The 21,476-nt window shown below is 41.1% G+C and overlaps 1 protein-coding gene across 4 annotated transcripts in view; it reads right to left on the bottom strand.

Moving 5' to 3' along the window:
* Window positions 1–21,476, bottom strand: part of adck1 (aarF domain containing kinase 1) — a 59,196-nt gene that overhangs the window by 32,377 nt on the left and 5,343 nt on the right. For all 4 annotated transcript variants that reach the window (XR_009824146.1, XR_009824144.1, XR_009824145.1 and 1 more), the window contains exons 3-8: window positions 20,801–20,945; window positions 15,943–16,026; window positions 13,146–13,349; window positions 10,000–10,158; window positions 6,824–6,982; window positions 4,613–4,729 (exon numbers count right to left, since the gene is read on the bottom strand). Coding sequence is in view for 1 of the 4 variants with exons in the window: in XM_062033846.1 (XP_061889830.1) it covers window positions 4,613–4,729; window positions 6,824–6,982; window positions 10,000–10,158; window positions 13,146–13,349; window positions 15,943–16,026; window positions 20,801–20,932 (855 nt within the window). In the remaining 3 variants the exon portion in view is untranslated. The remainder of the gene's footprint in view (window positions 1–4,612; window positions 4,730–6,823; window positions 6,983–9,999; window positions 10,159–13,145; window positions 13,350–15,942; window positions 16,027–20,800; window positions 20,946–21,476) is intronic.

The raw sequence follows: 21,476 nt of genomic DNA, 5'->3' as shown, positions 1-21,476 counted from the left end.
CTTTGCTTAATCCATGGGTGTCCAAACTTTTTCCATTGAGGGCCGCACACGGAAAAATTAAAGCATGTGGGGGCCATTTTGATATTTTTCATTTTCAAACCATAACAAAATATATGCTTTTTTTATTTATTTTACCTTTAGGGGTCCCGGGGACCATAAAGGGTCTCATTCATTAAAATGTTAAAAATAAGTCAGGTTATAATGTTTTTTAAATTATCTAACGCTTACAGTAAATCTCTATATTAACTTCAAGTTGATATAAAGTAATACTAATTAAAAAAAATATTTTATGGCTTTTCTGTCAAAAACAACTTCGTTTTTTTTATAGTAAAACTGAAATATGCAGTATTTAGTAATTAGAGCCCTAAAAGATCAATAATGCAGGACACCCATTGATTTGAATTCTTTCATATTTTTGAGTAATCACAGTGAAAAGATAAATAAAAAAATCACTAAATATATTTGGGATCCAAAAGGTGCCCCACTCATAAAGTGATACATTTTTATTAGGTTTTTCTTTTACTTTCAACACTTAAGTTACGAGATCAACTTCAGATATGTCTGTCCATTTTATGCTGGAACTATTATTTTGTTTGTTTTATGCGCTTTTGTCAAAGAAAACTTTGATGTTTTTATATGACAACCACACAATATATGCAATATTTACCACATAAAACATTTTAAAGTGAAATATTTGTAGTAATTGGAGCCCTGAAAATAATTCATTATAACATGGATTTTTTGTCATTATTTTTTTTGAGCAATGGCAAAAAAAGCAAAATAAAGAAAAACAAAAGAAAATTAAAGCTGCAAGCAGCATTGGTCGGGTCCGCCTTCTGGCAGGTGCTAGTCCTAGGTGTCCAATACTTTTGTCCAGTGGTAGTCCTGAGTGAGACCTACATAGAGGTTTTTGTTTCGTGTCTCTACGATATTGGTACTGGGAGTTAGAGGAAGTTGTGTCTGAGCTCACATTGTCATTATAGGGTATTGTGTGTATTGAGGCCAAAGAATGTCTAATCGCAGTTTCGTTGTCATTTTTGGCACCGTAGCAGCATCAGTGCTGCGGGTCTTTGAAGGCTCGTAAAATCAAAACGGTAGCACTAAATAAAACGCCGTCGTGAACTTTTAATCAGAAGGGTTCAATCTCTCTCCTGTAGCAGTTTGAAGCCGAAACGACAAACGCGCTCAGAGGAGATAATGTTTGATGTTTGGTGACCGTTTGGTACAAAAATGTTGTTTTGAAATGGAGATAACAAACTTCCTGTAGATTTTTGCTGAAGGGTGTCAATGTATGAAACGTAGGTCTAAATGAGACCTACATAGAGGTATTTTTTTCATGTCTGTACGACGTTCCTACCGGAAGTTACAAGCAGTTTTGTCAGAGTTTTCCTCTGAGGAGCAGTTTTTTGTCAGTTTTTACCAAAAATTATGTAGAGCACAATTTTGAGTTTTGGGGTTTGGTTTTTTTTTTAGATCGCAGTTTCCACCAGTCCCGATGTGTGTGAGAAGTTTGGTGAGTTTTGAAGTATTTTAAGGGGGTCAAATTAGAGGTCAAAGACGTAAAAAGCAGTGTTTTTAGTACATTTTTGTATAAAATGGGAAATAGCCAACTCCCTGTTGATTTTCGCCCGAGAATGTGTCATTATGAGTTGTAGGTCTAGAGCAGACCTACATACAGGTTTTTGTTTCATGTCTCTACGACCTTCCTAGTGGGAGTTACAGGCAGTTTGTTTTTTGTTTTTCCTAGGGGGCGCTAGAGCTCAATTTTGTGTTTTGGGGTTAGGTTTTTATATTAAAGTGTGCTCTACCCGAGTTTGGATGTGTGTAAAAATTTTGGTGAGTTTTGAAGCATGTTAAGGGGGTCAAAGTAGTGCGCAACGGAGCGGTAGAATAATAATAATAAAGAATAATAATAATAATAAAACCTTACAATTTCAATAGGGTCCTTTCGTCCCATTGCAAAAGGACTCCCTTTGGGATTCCTTTTGAAAAGGTCCTGTGCGGACCCTAAAAAAAACAGCCTGCATGGCAGCTTTTGTGTCAACATTGCAACTTTTTCTCGTTAGATTTCACCTCATTTCACTTTTTTTAATGTTCTTTTTTATTTTTACAATAGTATTTCCAGAATGTGTGGCGGGCCGGTAAACAATTAGCTGCGGGCCGCAAATGGCCCCCGGGCCGCACTTTGGACACCCCTGGCTTAATCCATTCCATCATTTAATTCCTCATAAAGATATACTGAAAGTCTTAAGTGTTGTACGCGCGTACAAATGTTTTAAATGACATTTTTCTCTAAGATTATATTTATTTTGTTTCCACCAAAAGTCGAATACAGAAAAACTGAAGACTGCGGGGATCACTTTTCCAAAGGAGGTCAATAATTGCTCTGCAAGGCAATTACAAGACTGCAAAGTGGTACCAGATCTACCACCCGAGCAGTGTCAAAAGGCAACTGTTGTGTTCCATTCCGTAGAACATCTTTTGCCCAGACTGCCTTTTCAATAAAAGGACCACAACTATGGAACTCTTTACCGGACACTTTGAAAAGTATACCTGCACTTGTCACTTTCAAAAAACAAACAAAATTATGGCTAGTTGAGCAACAATCGTGTTCCCATGTTTAGTTTTTACTCATTTTTACTAATTGGTTTTTATCTAGTCTGCACTTTGTCTGTGTTATTATTATTATTATTGGCTTTTATCTAGTTTGCACTTTGTCTGTGTTATTACTATTATCATTATTATCAACTCACTCTATTTTTTATTTTCCTATTTTAATGATGTTGGATCTATGTTGTTGTTGTTGTTGTTGTTGTTGTTGGGGACAAGTGTTGTAAATTAGCTTTGGCTACAAACACTGTGATGCATGCATCGGATAACTGTTTCAGATGTCTATGTTTTTGTATCTGTCCCTATTTCAAATAAACCTCTATAATAATAATAATACTGGACATGATGGAAATACAAGCTTCACTACATCACAAATGTATATTCATGTGTTCACATGCTTTTAAATGAGGTCACACCTATGCTAATAATGTGCAATAACCTGTCACCTTACACCTCTGTCACTATATATATATATATATATATATATATATATATATATATATATATATATATATATATATATATATATGTATATACATATGCATGTATATGTATACGTGTATATATATATAAGTGTGTATATACATGTATATATATATGTGTATATAAGTGTATATATATATATATATATATATATATATATATATATATATATATATATACACTAGCGTTCAAAAGTTTGGGGTCACATGTAAATGTCCTTATTTTTGAAGGAAAAGCACTGTACTTTTCAATGAAGATAACTTTAAACTAGTCTTAACTTGAAAGAAATACACTCTATATATTGCTAATGTGGTAAATGACTATTCTAGCTGCAAATGTCTGCTTTTTGGTGCAATATCTACATAGGTGTATAGAGGCCCATTTCCAGCAACTATCACTCCAGTGTTCTAATGGTACAATGTGTTTGCTCATTGGCTCAGAAGGCTAATTGATGATTAGAAAACCCTTGTGCAATCATGTTCACACATCTGAAAACACTTTAGCTCGTTACAGAAGCTACAAAACTGACCTTCCTTTGAGCAGATTGAGTTTCTGGAGCATCACATTTGTGGGCTCAATTAAACGCTCAAAATGGCCAGAAAAAGAGAACTTTAATCTGAAACTCGACAGTCTATTCTTCTTCTTAGAAATGAAGGTTATTCCACAAAATTGTTTGGGTGACCCCAAACTTTTGAACGGTAGTGTATGTGTATGCATATATATATAAATATATGTGTTTCTATATTTATGTATATACAGTATGTATGTATCAATTTGTATGCTAATGTTTCATCACTAATGCTTTATTTCATACAATAATGTGTGAATTTCTTCTTCAAAAATGTACCAACCACAGCACTGTAGCAGAGCTAGGATTTGTGGGAGGTGCGCGCAAGGCTTGCAGGAAAGTACGCAGGGGGGCGTCGCTCACACAAGTTACGTGACTCGAGAGTACAGACCTGTTTTTTTGTCAGAATAATTGTATATAAGTTACACACAACTTTGTGTTCCCATGAATTCAGGTCGCCCTGCGAGAAGACAAAAGCTGTCTTTGTCCTTATCAAGCAAAGGCCTACCGCTTGTAAACCTCCACTGTGTGTGATGGGATGCGACGTGGAGGTGTCGGTTTCCCTGATCTATTGGACAGCCACAGGAAGACCTTGTCATGACCCGAGATCTACAAAGCAGAGAGGGAACAGACCTGACACCGCTCCAGGCACCTTTTCTATAAACTGTTTATGACCGAGTGCAGCAGCAGTTTATGACCCCCATCCCCTTAGAAACAGCTGCAGCCATGTAATCAGGAAATGCCCAAATAAATGAGGATGCGTGGAGCTCCCTCTTCAGAGCGGCGAGGCGACATTGTACGAGGGTACAAGTGCACGCGCTCTTCTCATGAGCTAGATTGAATCCTGTCTCTGTTTGATTCCTTTGCTTCTTATCTTGTCTAATAGATGTCATCGGTGTTTGAACCTGACAGTTTTAGTCTCACAGCAATCAGCAGCCCTGTTGGTATTACCTCGTTGACGTCGATGCCATGTGCTTTCATGTACTCTCTGTCGTTGACCTGACCTCCCTCAGCAAACTCCATGGTGAGAATCCTCTTGGTGGACAAGTCCCAGTGGATCACAGGAACCTGAAAAATAGTGCTGTTCGATCAGATTACAGGATGGTTGGCCCACTCTAAGACATTGACAGAGTTGTCCTAGAACCCCACTTCTGAGATCTTGGCCGTGTGCTTAAGATTGTCGTCCTGCTCAAAGTTCAACCGTCGCCCCATTCTGAAGTCAAGAGCACAGCGAAACCATTTTTTTAAATCCAGAATGTCTCTGCACATTTCTGCATTCATCTTTCTCTCTAGTCTGAGTCATCTTTCAGTTCCTGCTGCTGAAGAGCATCTGTAAAATGAAGCTGTCACCACCAAGTTGACTGTGGGGAAGGTATTGTGGCTTTTGGCAAACTTTAGGTGGGCTGCCATGTGTCTTTTTTACTAAAAATGGCTTTGTTTGGCCGCTTGACCTTACTTCTTCACTACATTGATTTGTATGGATCTCCAGACCTGTTATTTTGTATAAGTATCTTAGAAAGTGCTTTATAAATACAATGTACTATTATATGTGTCCTGGGCATGACGTTAAAGTGCATCCGGCAGTGGAGGCTCCTCTATGGGGTCTTGGGGCATTAGGACGTTAACCCCTTTACATATATACAGTATATATACAGTATATATATACAGTATATATATATATATATACACATCCATCCATCTTCTTCCGCTAATCTGAGGTGGGGTCGCGGGGGGCAGCAGCCTAAGCAGAGAAGCCCAGACTTCCCTCTCCCCAGCCAACTTCGTCCAGCTCTTCCCGGGGGATCCCGAGGCGTTCCCAGGCCAGCCGGGAGACATAGTCTACCCGACATGTCCTGGGTCTTCCCTGTGGCCTCCTACCGGTCGGACATGCCCTAAACACCTCCCTCGGGAGGCGTTCGGGTGGCATCCTGACCAGATGCCCGAACCCCCTCATCTGGCTCCTCTCCATGTGGAGGAGTAGCGGCTTTACTTTGAGCTCCCCCCGGATGACAGAGCTTCTCACCCTATCTCTAAGGGAGAGACCCGCCACCCGGCGGAGGAAACTCATTTGGGCCACTTGTACCCGTGATCTTGTCCTTTCGGTCATAACCCAAAGCTCATGACCATAGGTGAGGATGAGAACGTAGATCGACCGGTAAATTGAGAGCTTTGCCTTCCGGCTCAGCTCCTTCTTCACCACAACAGATCGATACAGCGTCCGCATTACTGAAGACGCCGCACCGATCCGCCTGTCGATCTCACCATCCACTCTTCCCTCACTTGTGAACAAGACTCCGAGGTACTTGAACTCCTCCACTTGGGGCAGGGTCTCCTCCCCAACCCGGAGATGGCACTCCACCCTTTTCCGGGCGAGAACCATGGACTCGGAGGTGCTGATTCTCACCCCAGTCGCTTCACACTCGGCTGTGAACCGATCCAGTGAGAGCTGAAGATCCTGGCCAGATGAAGCCATCAGGACCACATCATCTGCAAAAAGCAGAGACCTAATCCTGCAGCCACCAAACCGGATCCCCTCAAAGCCCTGACTGCGCCTAGAAGTTCTGTCCATAAAAGTTATGAACAGAATGGGTGACAAAGGGCAGCCTTGGCGGAGTCCAACCCTCACTGGAAATGTGTCCGACTTACTGCCGGTGATGCGGACCAAGCTCTGACACTGATCATACAGGGAGCGGACCGCCACAATCAGACAGTCCGATACCCCATACTCTCTGAGCACTCCCCACAGGACTTCCCGAGGGACACGGTCCAATGCCTTCTCCAAGTCCACAAAGCACATGTAGACTGGTTGGGCAAACTCCCATGCACCCTCAAGGACCCTGCCCAGAGTATAGAGCTGGTCCACAGTTCCACCACAAGGACCAAATATTTGTATATTGGTAAACAAATACGTTTGTTAAGAGGTGAACACGTAAGGACAATGATTGCGCATGGCAGCCATTTAAAGCAATATTTAGGGTAACACTTGTCAATGCCAAGTGTCGACAATTGTGTAAATGTGTTCCTGTGTTTGGTAAATGTCAATTGTCTTATCAGATATTGGTCACTTGAAATGTGCATTTAATCCCTAGTCAACAAATTGGCAATTGCCACAACATCTGAATGAGGGATTTATACTTGCAGTGTAAATTCAACCTTAATTACCTTCAGAAAGGGGAAGTGGGCCAGCATGTTTGACACAATCTCGGAGTTGTGTCCTTCGTTAAGGAAGTCCAGCTCCAGAGGCATGTTTTTCTTGGCTTCTTCCACCAACCACATGAAGGCAAAATCTGGAAAGAGCCAGTGGACAGCTCTGAGCAACACCTTCAAATACAAAGCAGAACTATCAGTGTGTGAATGTGTGTGTGAATGGGTAAATGTGGAAATAGTGTCAAAGCGCTTTGAGTACCTTGAAGGTAGAAAAGCGCTATACAAGTATAACCCATTTATCATTTAACTAGTATTACAGTTGGGATGACATATTCCAATTCATTGATCGAGAATAGTTTGCACAACTGAGCTGTATTTGGGAGTATAAGCTCGTAATCCCCAAAGTAATATCAGAAAGCATTAAGGGAAACATTTGAAATGTTTATTCAAAATCATGCCCCTGGGACATTAATCCAAATACTACACACTTTGTATGCAGCATAAAGTGCATCCAGGAAATATCCACAGTGCTTCACTTATTCCACATTTTTATTATGTTATAGCCCTTTTCCAAAATGCAATAAATTGACTTTTGATCTCAAATTTCTACATTTTTATTTAGCCTTTATTTAACCAGGTAAAATCCCATTGATATCAAAGATCTCTTTTCCAAGGGAGACCTGGCCAAGAGGGCAGCAGCAAGGTTACAATAAAAACAATAAACAACACATAAAACATCACATTTTACAACATTAAAACTTGCTGACATAACACGTGTGCATACAGACAAGGTAGACTGCAATCCTTCCACAGAAGCTTTAAACTCATTCAATGTAACAAGGGTTTGAAGTTGAAGATTGGATTGTAGGTTATTCCAAGCCTTCGCTGCTGAAAACCTAAATGCTTTCTTGCCCAGTTCAGTTCTTACTTTGGGGACGACACATTGCAGAACATTCATTGAACGAAGATTGTGACTTCCTTGTTTCTTTGTTAAAAGACAAGACAGATAAGATGGAGTGATACCCAGAATGCTTTTGGAGATGCACACATACCAATGATTGATACATACCACACCCCCATAATGACAATGTAAAAAGGTTTTTTTTTTTTTTAGACTATTTGGTAAATGTATTTCAAATACAAAAACTAAGAAGTCTCCTGTATTCACAGTATTTGCCATGAAGCTCAAAAGTAAGGTCAGGGGCATCCTATTTTAACTGATGTTGCTACAGCTTCATTGGTGGTACATTCAGTTGGTTGGGCATGATTAGGAGAGACACACACTGGTCTATATACAAGGTCCCATACTTGACAGTGCACGAAAAAGCAGAAACCAAGAATGAAGTGGAAGGAATTGTCTGTAGACCTCCGAGACAGGACTGTCTTTAGGCACAAAATCTGGGTAAGAGTACAGATAAATATCTGCTGCCTTGAAGGTCCCAATGAGCACAGTGGCCTCCATCTTCCATAAATGGAAGAAGTTCGGAAGCACCAGGACTCTTCCTAGAGCTGGCTGGACGTCTCAACTAGCGAGGTGACCAAGAACCCGATGGTCACTCTGTCAGAACTACAGCATTCCTCTGTGGAGAGAGGAGAACCTTCCAGAAGGGCAACCATCTCTGCAGCAATCCACCAATCAGGCCTGTGTGGTAGCGTGGCCTTACGGAAGCCATTTTTTAGTAAAACGTTTGCCAAAATGGACTCTCAGACCATACTATGTTCTCAGAGAATGAGAAACTAAATTCTGTGGTCTGATGAGACCAAGATTGATGTCTTTGGCGTGATTGCCAGGCGTCATGTTTGGAGGAAACCAGGCCAAAACCATCCCTACAGTGGAGCATGGTGGTGGCAGCATCATGCTCTGGGGATGTTTTACAGCGTCAGGAACTGGGAGACGAGGCAGGATGAAGGGAAAGATGAATGCAACAATGTACAGAAACATCCTGAATAAAAACCTGCTACAGAGTGCTCTTGAACTCAGATTGGGGTAATGGTTCAAGGACAATAATTCTAAGCACACAGCCAAGATATCAAAGGAGTGGCCTCCATCATCCATAAATGGAAGAAGTTTGGAAGCACCAGGACTCTTCCTAGAGCAGGCCGGCCGTCTAAACTGAGCGATTGGTGGAGATGGGCCCTAGTCAGCAAGGTGACCAAGAACCCAATGGTCACTCTGTCAGAACTACAGCATTCCTCTGTGGAGAGAGGAGAACCTTCCAGAAGAGCAATCCACCAATCAGGCCCGTATGGTAGAGTGGCCTTACGGAAGCCATTTTTTAGTAAAACGTTTGCCAAAATGGACTCTCAGACCATACTATGTTCTCAGAGAATGAGAAACTAAATTCTCTGGTCTGATGAGACCAAGATTGAAGTCTTTGGCGTGAATGCCAGGCGTCATGTTTGGAGGAAAGCAGGCCAAAACCATCCCTACAGTGGAGCATGGTGGTGGCAGCATCATGCTCTGGGGATGTTTTACGGCGTCAGGGACTGGGAGACGAGGCAGGATGAAGGGAAAGATGAATGCAACAATGTACAGAGACATCCTGAATAAAAACCTGCTATGGAGCGCTCTTGAACTCAGATTGGGGCAATGGTTCAAGGACAATAATTCTAAGCACACAGCCAAGATATCAATGGAGTGGCTTAAGGACAAGTCTGCAAATGCCCTTGAGTGGCCCAGCTAGAGCCCAGACTTCAATCCCATTGGGAGAGATCTGAAAATGGCTACTTCCCATCCAACCTGATGGAGCTTGAGAGGTGCTGCAAAGAAGAAAGTGCCCAAAGAGAGGTGTGCCAAGTTTGTGAATACTTATGTGCATGTCATTTCATAGTTGTTTTTATTTTTGAAGTAGATTTGCAAAACGTTTTCACATTGTCATTATGGGGTATTGGGTGTAGAATTTTGAGAACAAAAAAAAAAGAATGTATTCCATTTTGGAATAAGGATGTAACATAACAAAATGAATACTTTTTGGGTTGAACTGTACATTTCAACCTTTTATGGTTGTTACCCTGTGTTAATTGCAGTCAATCCAAAAGAAATTCAAACATGCATAAATCCTTATTTTTCTCAACCATTCAAAATGTATATTGTAATAGTCGTCATTCCCTGGGGAAAAAAACAGTCAAAATGAATACTGGAGAGGTGAGAGTGCATATCACATTCATACCCAAGATGAGATGTAGCTCACCTCCATCACCAATATATCTTTGGAGCTTTGTCTTTGGACTTTGGGGTGTTGGACCTTTACAGCCACGGTCCTCCCATCATGCAGTACTGCTTTATGGACCTGGGCTAGGGAGGCGGCTCCCTGAGGCTTCTCATCAAAGCAAACAAATAACTCTGACAGCTGCAAGACAACAACGACACAGACAGGAAGGAGAAACGGTGAACCAAGGCATGCAGTGATTACCACTGGAAATGTCAGGAGGAACATATTGCTATCTCAAGTTCTAACACTTGTATCATCTTTCATAGAGTATTCAACAATTTGAGCATTGTTAAAACCTTACTACAATTTCAACTAGGGCCAAGACCTAAGTACTAATGACGCGCATCCAAAGAGCCACCAGAAGTCCGAGGGGGAGATCTGTTCTTATCAGTGACAGCATGACGTGGCCAGGAATGTGTTCTGGGAAAATGTTTATACAAAGAGCAGTTGATCTGCCGTTTCTTTTCTGCTCTGCCCCCCTCTCCTTCGTGGAGGGGGGGGGGGGGGGGGGGGGGGGGGGGGAATAGGGGGGCACAGGTTCGGTGGCCACGGATGAAGCGCTGGCTGTCCAGGGTCGGGACCCAGGGTGGACCACTCGTCTGTGCATCAGTTGGGGACGTCTCTGCGCTGCTGATCTGTCTCCACTTGGGATGGTCTCCTGCTGGCCCCACTATGGACTGGACTCTCACACTATTATGTTAGATCCACTATGGACTGGACTCTCACACTATTATGTTAGATCCACTATGGACTGGACTTTCACACTATTATGTTAGATCCACTATGGACTGGACTCTCACTATTATGTTAGATCCACTATGGACTGGACTCTCACACTATTATGTTAGAACCACTATGGACTGGACTCTCACACTATTATGTTAGATCCACTATGGACTGGACTCTCACACTATTATGTTAGATCCACTATGGACTGGACTCTCACACTATTATGTTAGATCCACTATGGACTGGACTTTCACACTATTATGTTAGATCCACTATGGACTGGACTCTCACTATTATGTTAGATCCACTATGGACTGGACTCTCACACTATTATGTTAGAACCACTATGGACTAGACTCTCACACTATTATGTTAGATCCACTATGGACTGGACTCTCACACTATTATGTTAGAACCACTGTGGACTGGACTCTCACACTATTATGTTAGATCCACTATGGATTGGACTCTCACTATTATGTTAGATCCACTATGTACTGGACTCTCACACTATTATGTTAGATCCACTATGGACTGGACACTCACACTATTATGTTAGATCCACTATGGACTGGACTCTCAAAACATTATGTTAGATCCACTATGGACTGAACTCTCACACTATTATGTTAGATCCACTATGGACTGGACTCTCACAATATTATGTTAGATCCACTATGGACTGGACTCTCACAATATTATGTTAGATCCACTATGGACTGGACTCTCACAATATTATGTTAGATCCACTATGGACTGGACTCTCACAATATTATGTTAGATCCACTATGGACTGGACTCTCACTATTATGTTAGATCCACTATGGACTGAACTCTCACAATATTATGTTAGATCCACTATGGACTGGACTTTCACAATATTATGTTAGACCCACTATGGACTGGACTCTCACAATATTATGTTAGATCCACTATGGACTGGACTCTCACAATATTATGTTAGATCCACTATGGACTGGACTCTCACAATATTATGTTAGATCCACTATGGACTGGACTCTCACTATTATGTTAGATCCACTATGGACTGAACTCTCACTATTATGTTAGATCCACTATGGACTGAACTCTCACAATATTATGTTAGATCCACTATGGATTGGACTTTCACTATTATGTTAGATCCACTATGGACTGGACTCTCACACGATTATGTTGGATCCATTATGGACTGGACTCTCACAATATTATGTTAGATCCACTATGGACTGGACTCTCACACTATTATGTTAGATCCACTATGGACTGGACTCTCACACTATTATGTTAGATCCACTATGGACTGGACTCTCACAATATTAACTAGATCCACTCCACGTCCATTGCACCAGTCGCCCAAGGTTTCTCATTGTCATCCCATTGGGTTGAGTTTTTCCTTGCCCTGATGTGGGATCTGAGCCCAGGATGTCGTTGTGGCTTGTGCAGCCCTTTGAGACACTGGTGATTTAGGGCTATATAAGTCAACTTTGATTGATTGATTTGTTTCATCATTAGAAAAAAGTATGTAGCATGAAAATGCAGACGTAACATTAGCAGTGTGCTATTTGAACTTGATCTGTATTGTTATTAAAGATGAAAGATGTATGTCGCATAATCATTTACATTTTCAAATAAATCTCTTGATTTTCACTGAATGGACAATTTGTTTCCAGTATTTTGGGTTTTGCATCATCTTTAAAATTGTTACAAACAAACAAAAACAGATGTGTTCTCATAATGATTGTGAATTGGAGGCAAAATTCCAAACGTAGTGCAGTTCCCCTGTTCGGGCTTCTAATTAGCTACTCTTGGGCTGCTGTGGTTTGTTTTTATATTGTTTATTCATACTCTGTTTGATATTGTTTTTATATTGTTTATTGGTCTTTTATATTAGCTGTCATTTCTCACATTTTCATTGTGTTGTGAAAGGTGAGATACAAATACATGTTACTTGCTTACTGTCAGGTTCAAAACAATATAAAAATCATGATATTAATGAAGATCGGATGATAGGAAACAAATAATCATGACCTGGGCCACCTAGGAAATACCAGGTGAGGGCAGCCAGAGCCTGAAGCCTGGAGAGGTTGAAGGGAAGTCCAGAGACTGGCACAAATGTTCAACGTTCCTTGGGTTTGACTGGAACACACACTAAACAATGAATGCAAATTTGCGGAACATTCTGTATAAATTTGATTCATACAGAAACATTAGGTCAACCATTTTTGTTTTTCATTTTCAGGATTTTTTGGGTGTACAAAATGTGCGTACTGATTGATGGAAGGTGGTGGATATTACCGTGGAACATGAACTATTCCATTTTAAAGTCGTATTTCCAGTTGAGAATTCTGATCCTACTGGAAAGAAACACGAGCAACATTACAAATGACGTTCACCTCCTTGCCGAGGTCCTCTCGGATGACCTGCTGGATCTCTTCCTTGCTGCTCTGAGGAGCCTGGCTGTGGAGGACCTTGAGCGTGGCGGTGTACTCCTCTGGAAGGAGGTAGTCCAGAGCGCCCAGATGCTGGCCGACCTTGATGAAGGTTCCCCGGTTGGCACAGCACAGATCTCGAAGACGCTCTGCTGAACGCCGATGTACCTCCACGTGACAGAGAGGGGAAATAACTCCATTTTATTTGTGTCAGCTATTCTATTTCTGAACTGCAGCACAAGAATATAAAGCCTTCCTAACATGTTGCCTGTGCTATTGTTTTCTAAAAGTACCCACCAAACACCATTAAGTGTGCAGTCAATGAAACCCAACGTCCACATAAAGCGTTTCTACATACTATGTAGGACTATGAACACGCTCCAGCATCTTCATCAATCTGCATACCAAGAGTGGGAGGTATGGCGTGCCAAAATATAGCAAATATGAAGACATTTAAATGGCTGAATGTATGCAGTGAGCTCTTAAATCATTGTGCAGCATCTCACATTCTGTGACCACAGATGAGGCGCTAGCTGTCCAAAGTCAGGACCCAGGGTGGACCACTCATCTGTGCATCAGTTGGGGACGTCTCTGCACTGCTGACCTGTCTCCACTCAAGATGATCTCCTGCTGGCCCCACTATGGACTGGACCCTCACTATTATGTTAAATCCACTATGGACTGGACTCTCACTATTATGTTAGATCCACTATGGACTGGACTCTCACTATTATGTTAGATCCACTATGGACTGGACTCTCACACTATTATGTTAGATCCACTATGGACTGGACTGTCACTATTATGTTAGATCCACTATGGACTGGACTCTCACACTATTATGTTAGATCCACTATGGACTGGACTCTCACTATTATGTTAGATCCACTATGGACTGGACTCTCACTATTATGTTAGATCCACTATGGACTGGACTCTCACTATTATGTTAGATCCACTATGGACTGGACTCTCACACTATTATGTTAGATCAACTATGGACTGGACTCTCACTATTATGTTAGATCCACTATGGACTGGACTCTCACTATTATGTTAGATCCACTATGGACTGGACACTCACACTATTATGTTAGATCCACTATGGACTGGACTCTCACACTATTATGTTAGATCCACTATGGACTGGACTCTCACTATTGTGTTAGATCCACTATGGACTGGACTCTCACACTATTATGTTAGATCCACTATGGACTGGACTCTCACTATTATGTTAGATCCACTATGGACTGGACACTCACACTATTATGTTAGATCCACTATGGACTGGACTCTCACACTATTATGTTAGATCCACTATGGACTGGACTCTCACACTATTATGTTAGATCCACTATGGACTGGACTCTCACTATTATGTTAGATCCACTATGGACTGGACTGTCACTATTATGTTAGATCCACTATGGACTGGACTCTCACTATTATGTTAGATCCACTATGGACTGGACTCTCACTATTATGTTAGATCCACTATGGACTGGACTCTCACACTATTATGTTAGATCCACTATGGACTGGACTGTCACTATTATGTTAGATCCACTATGGACTGGACTCTCACACTATTATGTTAGATCCACTATGGACTGGACTCTCACTATTATGTTAGATCCACTATGGACTGGACTCTCACTATTATGTTAGATCCACTATGGACTGGACTCTCACTATTATGTTAGATCCACTATGGACTGGACTCTCACACTATTATGTTAGATCCACTATGGACTGGACTCTCACACTATTATGTTAGATCCACTATGGACTGGACTCTCACTATTATGTTAGATCCACTATGGACTGGACTCTCACTATTATGTTAGATCCACTATGGACTGGACTCTCACTATTATGTTAGATCCACTATGGACTGGACTCTCACTATTGTGTTAGATCCACTATGGACTGGACTCTCACACTATTATGTTAGATCCACTATGGACTGGACTCTCACTATTATGTTAGATCCACTATGGACTGGACACTCACACTATTATGTTAGATCCACTATGGACTGGACTCTCACACTATTATGTTAGATCCACTATGGACTGGACTCTCACACTATTATGTTAGATCCACTATGGACTGGACTGTCACTATTATGTTAGATCCACTATGGACTGGACTGTCACTATTATGTTAGATCCACTATGGACTGGACTCTCACTATTATGTTAGATCCACTATGGACTGGACTCTCACTATTATGTTAGATCCACTATGGACTGGACTCTCACACTATTATGTTAGATCCACTATGGACTGGACTCTCACTATTATGTTAGATCCACTATGGACTGGACTCTCACTATTATGTTAGATCCACTATGGACTGGACTCTCACACTATTATGTTAGATCCACTATGGACTGGACTCTCACACTATTATGTTAGATCCACTATGGACTGGACCGGTGCGGCTAATACATGGAAAATATGTTTTTACCTACACTATAAGGGGTGCGGCTAATACATGGAAAATATGTTTTTACCTACACTATAAGGGGTGCGGCTAATATTCCGGTGCACTCTATTGTCTGGAAAATACGGTGTGATGTAACACAGCAACATGGATTATTAAGTGTAGTGATTTGACAAATGAATGAAAACTTATTTACATATATCCTCACTTCACCCGTGTAAACCTGAACAACAAAATGATCACAGCGTCTTCTTTTGGAACAGCTGAACATTGCTATTCATATGCACACGTCATATTTAGAGTACCTACCTTGGACTTGAGGGCCCAATACTCCTCTGTGCCATATTCCATGTGTCTGAAAGCAGTGAGGTAGTCATAGCTGATGACAGTCGTCTGTGGACAAAGAAAATAAAAACACGGCAAAGACTGAAAAACAGCAAAAACGAAACCTAAATCATCAAAAAATCAATGCATTCTGGAAACATCAAGTTCCCGCATGAAGAGGAAATGAACGGGACCATCCCTTTTTTGGACCACCAAAAGGTGACGGCAGTCAAAACATTACCGACACACAGCGACCACCTTCTACTGTGGACCTGCGAACATCCCACAGCACACCAACTATCAGTGGTGAGAAGACTCTATGAACGGGCCAACATCACAACACAAGAAGAAGACAGAAAAAAAGAAGAGAAACAGAAAAATTTAAAAAATGCTTTCAAAAACTGCCAATATCTTACATGGGCCATCAAAAAATGGGAACAACAAATAAAGAACAAGCAAAAGAGAACAAAGAAAAACCTGAAATAAAGAACAAAGAGGTCATAACCTGAATAACTGAACCAATACAGCGGGTCATGAAAAAACACAAAAACAGTTCAACCTCACAAAAACAAGACAGTTATTTGTACATCCCAAGGACAGAATAAAACAAGACAATGTCATTTACGTAAATCATGGAAAACAATCCTACATGGGAGCAACAGGGAGGACATTCAACACAAGGAAGAAAGAACATCGGAAAGAATGCAAAAAAGAGACAACTGGAAGGTTTAGAAGAAGCCTAAAACAAAAATCCCAACAAGAAATCTTCAAATCAGCCACATCAGATCATTGCACAATAAATCACCACATCATGGACCGGGACAACGGCAAAATCATCGGCACAGAAAGTAACACATTCAAACGATGGATTGAGGAGGCGATGGAATTAAGGAAGCGGCCCAAGGAAACCATCAATTGGGATGAGGGAGCATACCTGGGACTCCCTCCTCCATTAACCATCAAGTGGTCAACCAGGTAGACTTGACAGGTGTGCCTGGTTGGCCACGCCTATAAGAACAGCTGCAAGGCAACACGTCACAGTGGTCAGGTGACCCTTCTGAAGAAGACTGCAGATGACAGTCGAAACATGTCAGGTAAAAATTCCATCCATCTTCTTCCGCTTATCCGAGGTTGGGTCGCGGGGGCAGCAGCCTAAGCAGGGAAGCCCAGACTTTCCTCTCCCCAGCCACTTCGTCCAGCTCCTCCCGGGGGATCTCGAGGCCTTCCCAGGCCAGCCGGGAGACATAGTCTACGCAACGTGTCCTGGGTCTTCCCCGTGGCCTCCTACCGGTCGGATGTGTCCTAAACACCTCCCTAGGGAGGCGTTCGGGTGGCATCCTGACCAGATGCCCGAACCACCTCATCTGGCTCCTCTCCATGTGGAGGAGCAGCGGCTTTACTTTGAGTTCCTCCCGGATGACAGAGCTTCTCACCCTATCTCTGGAGGAAACTCATTTGGGCCGCTTGTACCCGTGATCTTGTTCTTTCGCTCATAACCCAAAGCTCATGACCATAGGTGAGGATGGGAACGTAGAAAATCGACCGGTAAATTGAGAGCTTTGCCTTCCGGCTCAGCTCCTTCTTCACCACAACGGATCGATACAGCGTCCGCATTACTGAAGACGCCGCACCGATCCGCCTGTCGATCTCACCATCCACTCTTCCCTCACTCGTGAACAAGACTCCCAGGTACTTGAACTCCTCCACTTGGGGCAAGATCTCCTCCCCAACTTGGAGATGGCACTCCACCCTTTTCCGGGAGAGAACCATGGATTCGGACTTGGAGGTGCTGATTCTCATCCCAGTCGCTTCACACTCGGCTGTGAACTGGTCCAGTGAGAGCTGAAGATCCTGGCCAGATGAAGCCATCAGGACCACATCATCTGCAAAAAGCAGAGACCTAATCCTGCAGCCATTAAACCAGATCCCCTCAACGCCCTGACTGTGTCTAGAAATTCTGTCCATAAAAGTTCTGAACAGAATGGGTGACAAAGGGAAGCCTTGGCGGAGTCCAACCCTCACTGGAAACGTGTCCGACTTACTGCACACTTAAGTCAGTAAATTCCATCTAATATACCCAAAATAGGGTCTGATTACAAGAACATTTGAAAAAGTATAGTATTAGTATTAGCTAAATATCATAAACTTATCACTTTCCTCTGGCACTGTTCCTCTAGCATTCAAAAAAGCGGTTATTCATCCTCTGCTCAAAAGACCTAACCTCCATCCTGACCTCATGGTAAACTACCGACAGGTGTCCCACCTTTCCTTTATTTCGAAAATCCTCGAAAAAATAGTTGCACAGCAGCTAAATGAACACTTAGTGTCTAACAATCTCTGTGAACCTTTTCAGTCCGGTTTAAGGGCAAATCACTCTACAGAGACAGCCCTCGCAAAAATGACTAATGATCTATTGCTAACGATGGATGTCATCTATGTTGCTGCTTCTTCATCTTAGCGCTGCTTTCCATAGCGTCCATCATAATATTTTATTAGAGCTATTTAATAATACCACCTTAACATTTGACAACCAAACAATTATACACCTATATATATATATATATATATATATATATATATATATATATATATATATATATATATATATATATATATATATAAAAAACGCGCAAGAAGATGGCGGATGGATCCATGAATTAATGGCAAAGACACAGAAGGTAATATCTTTTTTAACGTCCGCACTGTTTTTATTTTTATTGTCTGCATTTTAATTTTGCTTTTATTTTCTTTCATTTCACTTTGTTGTCTGTGAAGCACTTTGAGTCTGCCTTGTGTATGAAAAGCGCTATACAAATAAAGTTGCCTTGCTTTGCCTTAAATGTTCGATACCAGATTGATCAGGTCGATATTTTTGTTTTCTTTAAATAATTTTTCGTTGTTTTTGTGGATGTTTACAAATTCAGGGCATATTTCATTGGACATTGGAGATATTTGAGGGACAAAATGATTTTAATGAGTATCAGATAGTGTTTTATTTTGTTTAGTTATTTTGTACCATTGACTTTGTGTTGCTCAAACAATTGAATAAGGAACTAGTTGACATATTCTGTCACTAGCACCCTCCATAAACACGTTGACAAATGTACAGTTCATGCATTCCATCGGTATTGGTCGACTTCACTCATGGGTGATTGGAATGCCTGATCGGAACTAATAATATACACTATGTATTTGTTTACAAAAGTCTTATAAAACAAAACCATTTCATGATTATACAAAAGCAGTGAAGTTGCTGTCAGGTTGTGTAAAAGGTAAATAAAAAGAGAATACAACAAATCCTTTTCAACTTATATTCAATTGAATAGACTGCAAAGACAAGATCTTTCATGTTCACACTGAGAAACTTTTTGTTTTGTTTTTTTTTGTGCAAATAATCATGAAGTTAGAATTGAATGGCAGCAACACATTGCAAAAATGGCATTTTTACCAGTGTGTTACATGGCCTTTCCTTTTAACAACACTCAGTAAAGGTTTGGGAAGTGAGGAGACACATTTTTGAAGTGGAATTCTTTCCCATTCTTGCTTGATGTACAGCTTAAGTTGTTCAACAGTCTCCCTTCTCATATTTTAGCTGCCACACATTTTCAATGTCTGGACTACAGGCAGGCCAGTCTAGTACCCACACTCTTTTACTATGAAGCCATGTTGATGTAAGACGTGGCTTGGCATTGTCTTGCTGAAATAAGCAGGGGCGTCCATGGTAACGTTGCTTGGCTGGCAACATATGTTGCTCCAAAAGCTGTATGTACCTTTCAGCATTAATGGTGCCTTCACAGATGTGTAAGTTACCCATGTCTTGGCCACTAATACACCCCCATACCATCACACATGCTGCCTTTTACACTTTCACCCTAGAACAGTCCAGATGGTTCTTTTCCTCTTTTCTCCGGAGTACACGACGTCCAGTTTCCAAAAACAATTAGAAATGCGGACTCGTCAGACCACAGAACACTTTTCCACTTTGCATCAGTCCATCTTAGATGAGTTCGGGCCCAGCGTAGCGTTTCTGGGTGTTGTTGATAAATGGCTTTGGCTTTGCATTGTAGAGTTTTAACTTGCACTTACAGATGTAGCGACCGACTGTAGTTACTGACAGTGGTTTTCTGAAGTGTTCCTGAGCCCATGTGGTGATATCCTTTACACACTGATGTGGCTTTTTGATGCAGTAGCACCTGAGGGATCCAAGGTGTGTAATATCATGGCTTATGTGCAGTGATTTCTCCACATTCTCTGAACCTTTTGATGATATTACGGAGCGTAGATGGTGAAATCCCTAAATTCCTTGTTGAGAAATGTTGTTCTTCAACAATTTGCTCAGGCATTTGTTGACAAAGTGGTGACCCTCGCCCCGTCCTTGTTTGTGAATGACTGAGCATTTCATGGAAGCTGCTTTTATACCCAATCATGGCACCCACCTGTTCCCAATTAGCCTGTTCACCTGTGGGATGTTCCAAATAAGTCTTTGATGAGCATTCCTCAACTTTATCACTCTTTTTTGCCACTTGTGCCAGCTTTTTTGAAACATGTTGCAGACATCAAATTCCAAATGAGCTAATATTTGCCAAAAATACCAAAGTTTGTCAGTGTGAACATGAAATATCTTGTCTTTGCAGTCTATTCAATTGAATATAAGTTGAGAAGGATTTGTTGTATTCTCTTTTTATTTACCATTTACACAACCTGACAACTTCACTGCTTTTGGCTTTTGTACTTACAAACCAAGTTCCCAAAATATCCCACCATGCATACAATTGATACATATTCACTGTGCACCCGTAATAAATTCATTTTGAAAATATGATCCATCAGTGCAGTAACTTACAACAGCAGCAGCTCGTCCGAAGCGAATCAAACTCAGGTCATTGAGATCCAGTTGTGTGTTGTAGATGTAAAGTCCAGAAGAGGCAAAGACCGCCGTGGCCAAAGAGGACAGCTTGAGCAGCCGGCCAGCCATCAGCCACACTGCACTGTAACAAAAAAGAGCATACTGGTGGAGCTTTTAAAATGGTCTGCAAAAAAGATAAGAGTGGGAAAAGAGCATACATTGAAAGCAGCATTCTACCGAGAGTGGTCGGTGGTGCTTGTCTGCCATCATCCATTTTTAACACTTACTGTATCATATTCAGGGTGGAAGGTTATGGAAGGCAATGGCAAAAATAATAATCACAATTATTTAGATTGATATTGTAATCAGGATTTCAACACTATTATTCATTCAATGGAAAACATGAGTTTTTATTGTACCACCAAAACTCAACTTTAAACATAGTTTCATTTTAAAGTAAGTTTAAATTAGTAACAAATAAAACACAACAAGTAAAACTAAGTTAATAATAATACATTTAAATAACAATAGCAATTTAAAAACAATAAGGCCCAAGCTGTTTGTTTACATGCTTTTTTTTTATTTCTCTTTGCTATTTGGGCTTATTGGACCCTAATTAGAATAAAAACTAAGAATCATCTTTTGATATGATGTACTTAGTCCATAAGTAACA

Source organism: Entelurus aequoreus, linkage group LG23, assembly GCF_033978785.1.
Source record: "Entelurus aequoreus isolate RoL-2023_Sb linkage group LG23, RoL_Eaeq_v1.1, whole genome shotgun sequence".
In the NCBI taxonomy this organism is placed as follows: domain Eukaryota; kingdom Metazoa; phylum Chordata; class Actinopteri; order Syngnathiformes; family Syngnathidae; genus Entelurus; species Entelurus aequoreus.
Note: the sequence above shows the minus strand (reverse complement) of the source record. Positions and strands in the feature narration are given on the sequence as shown.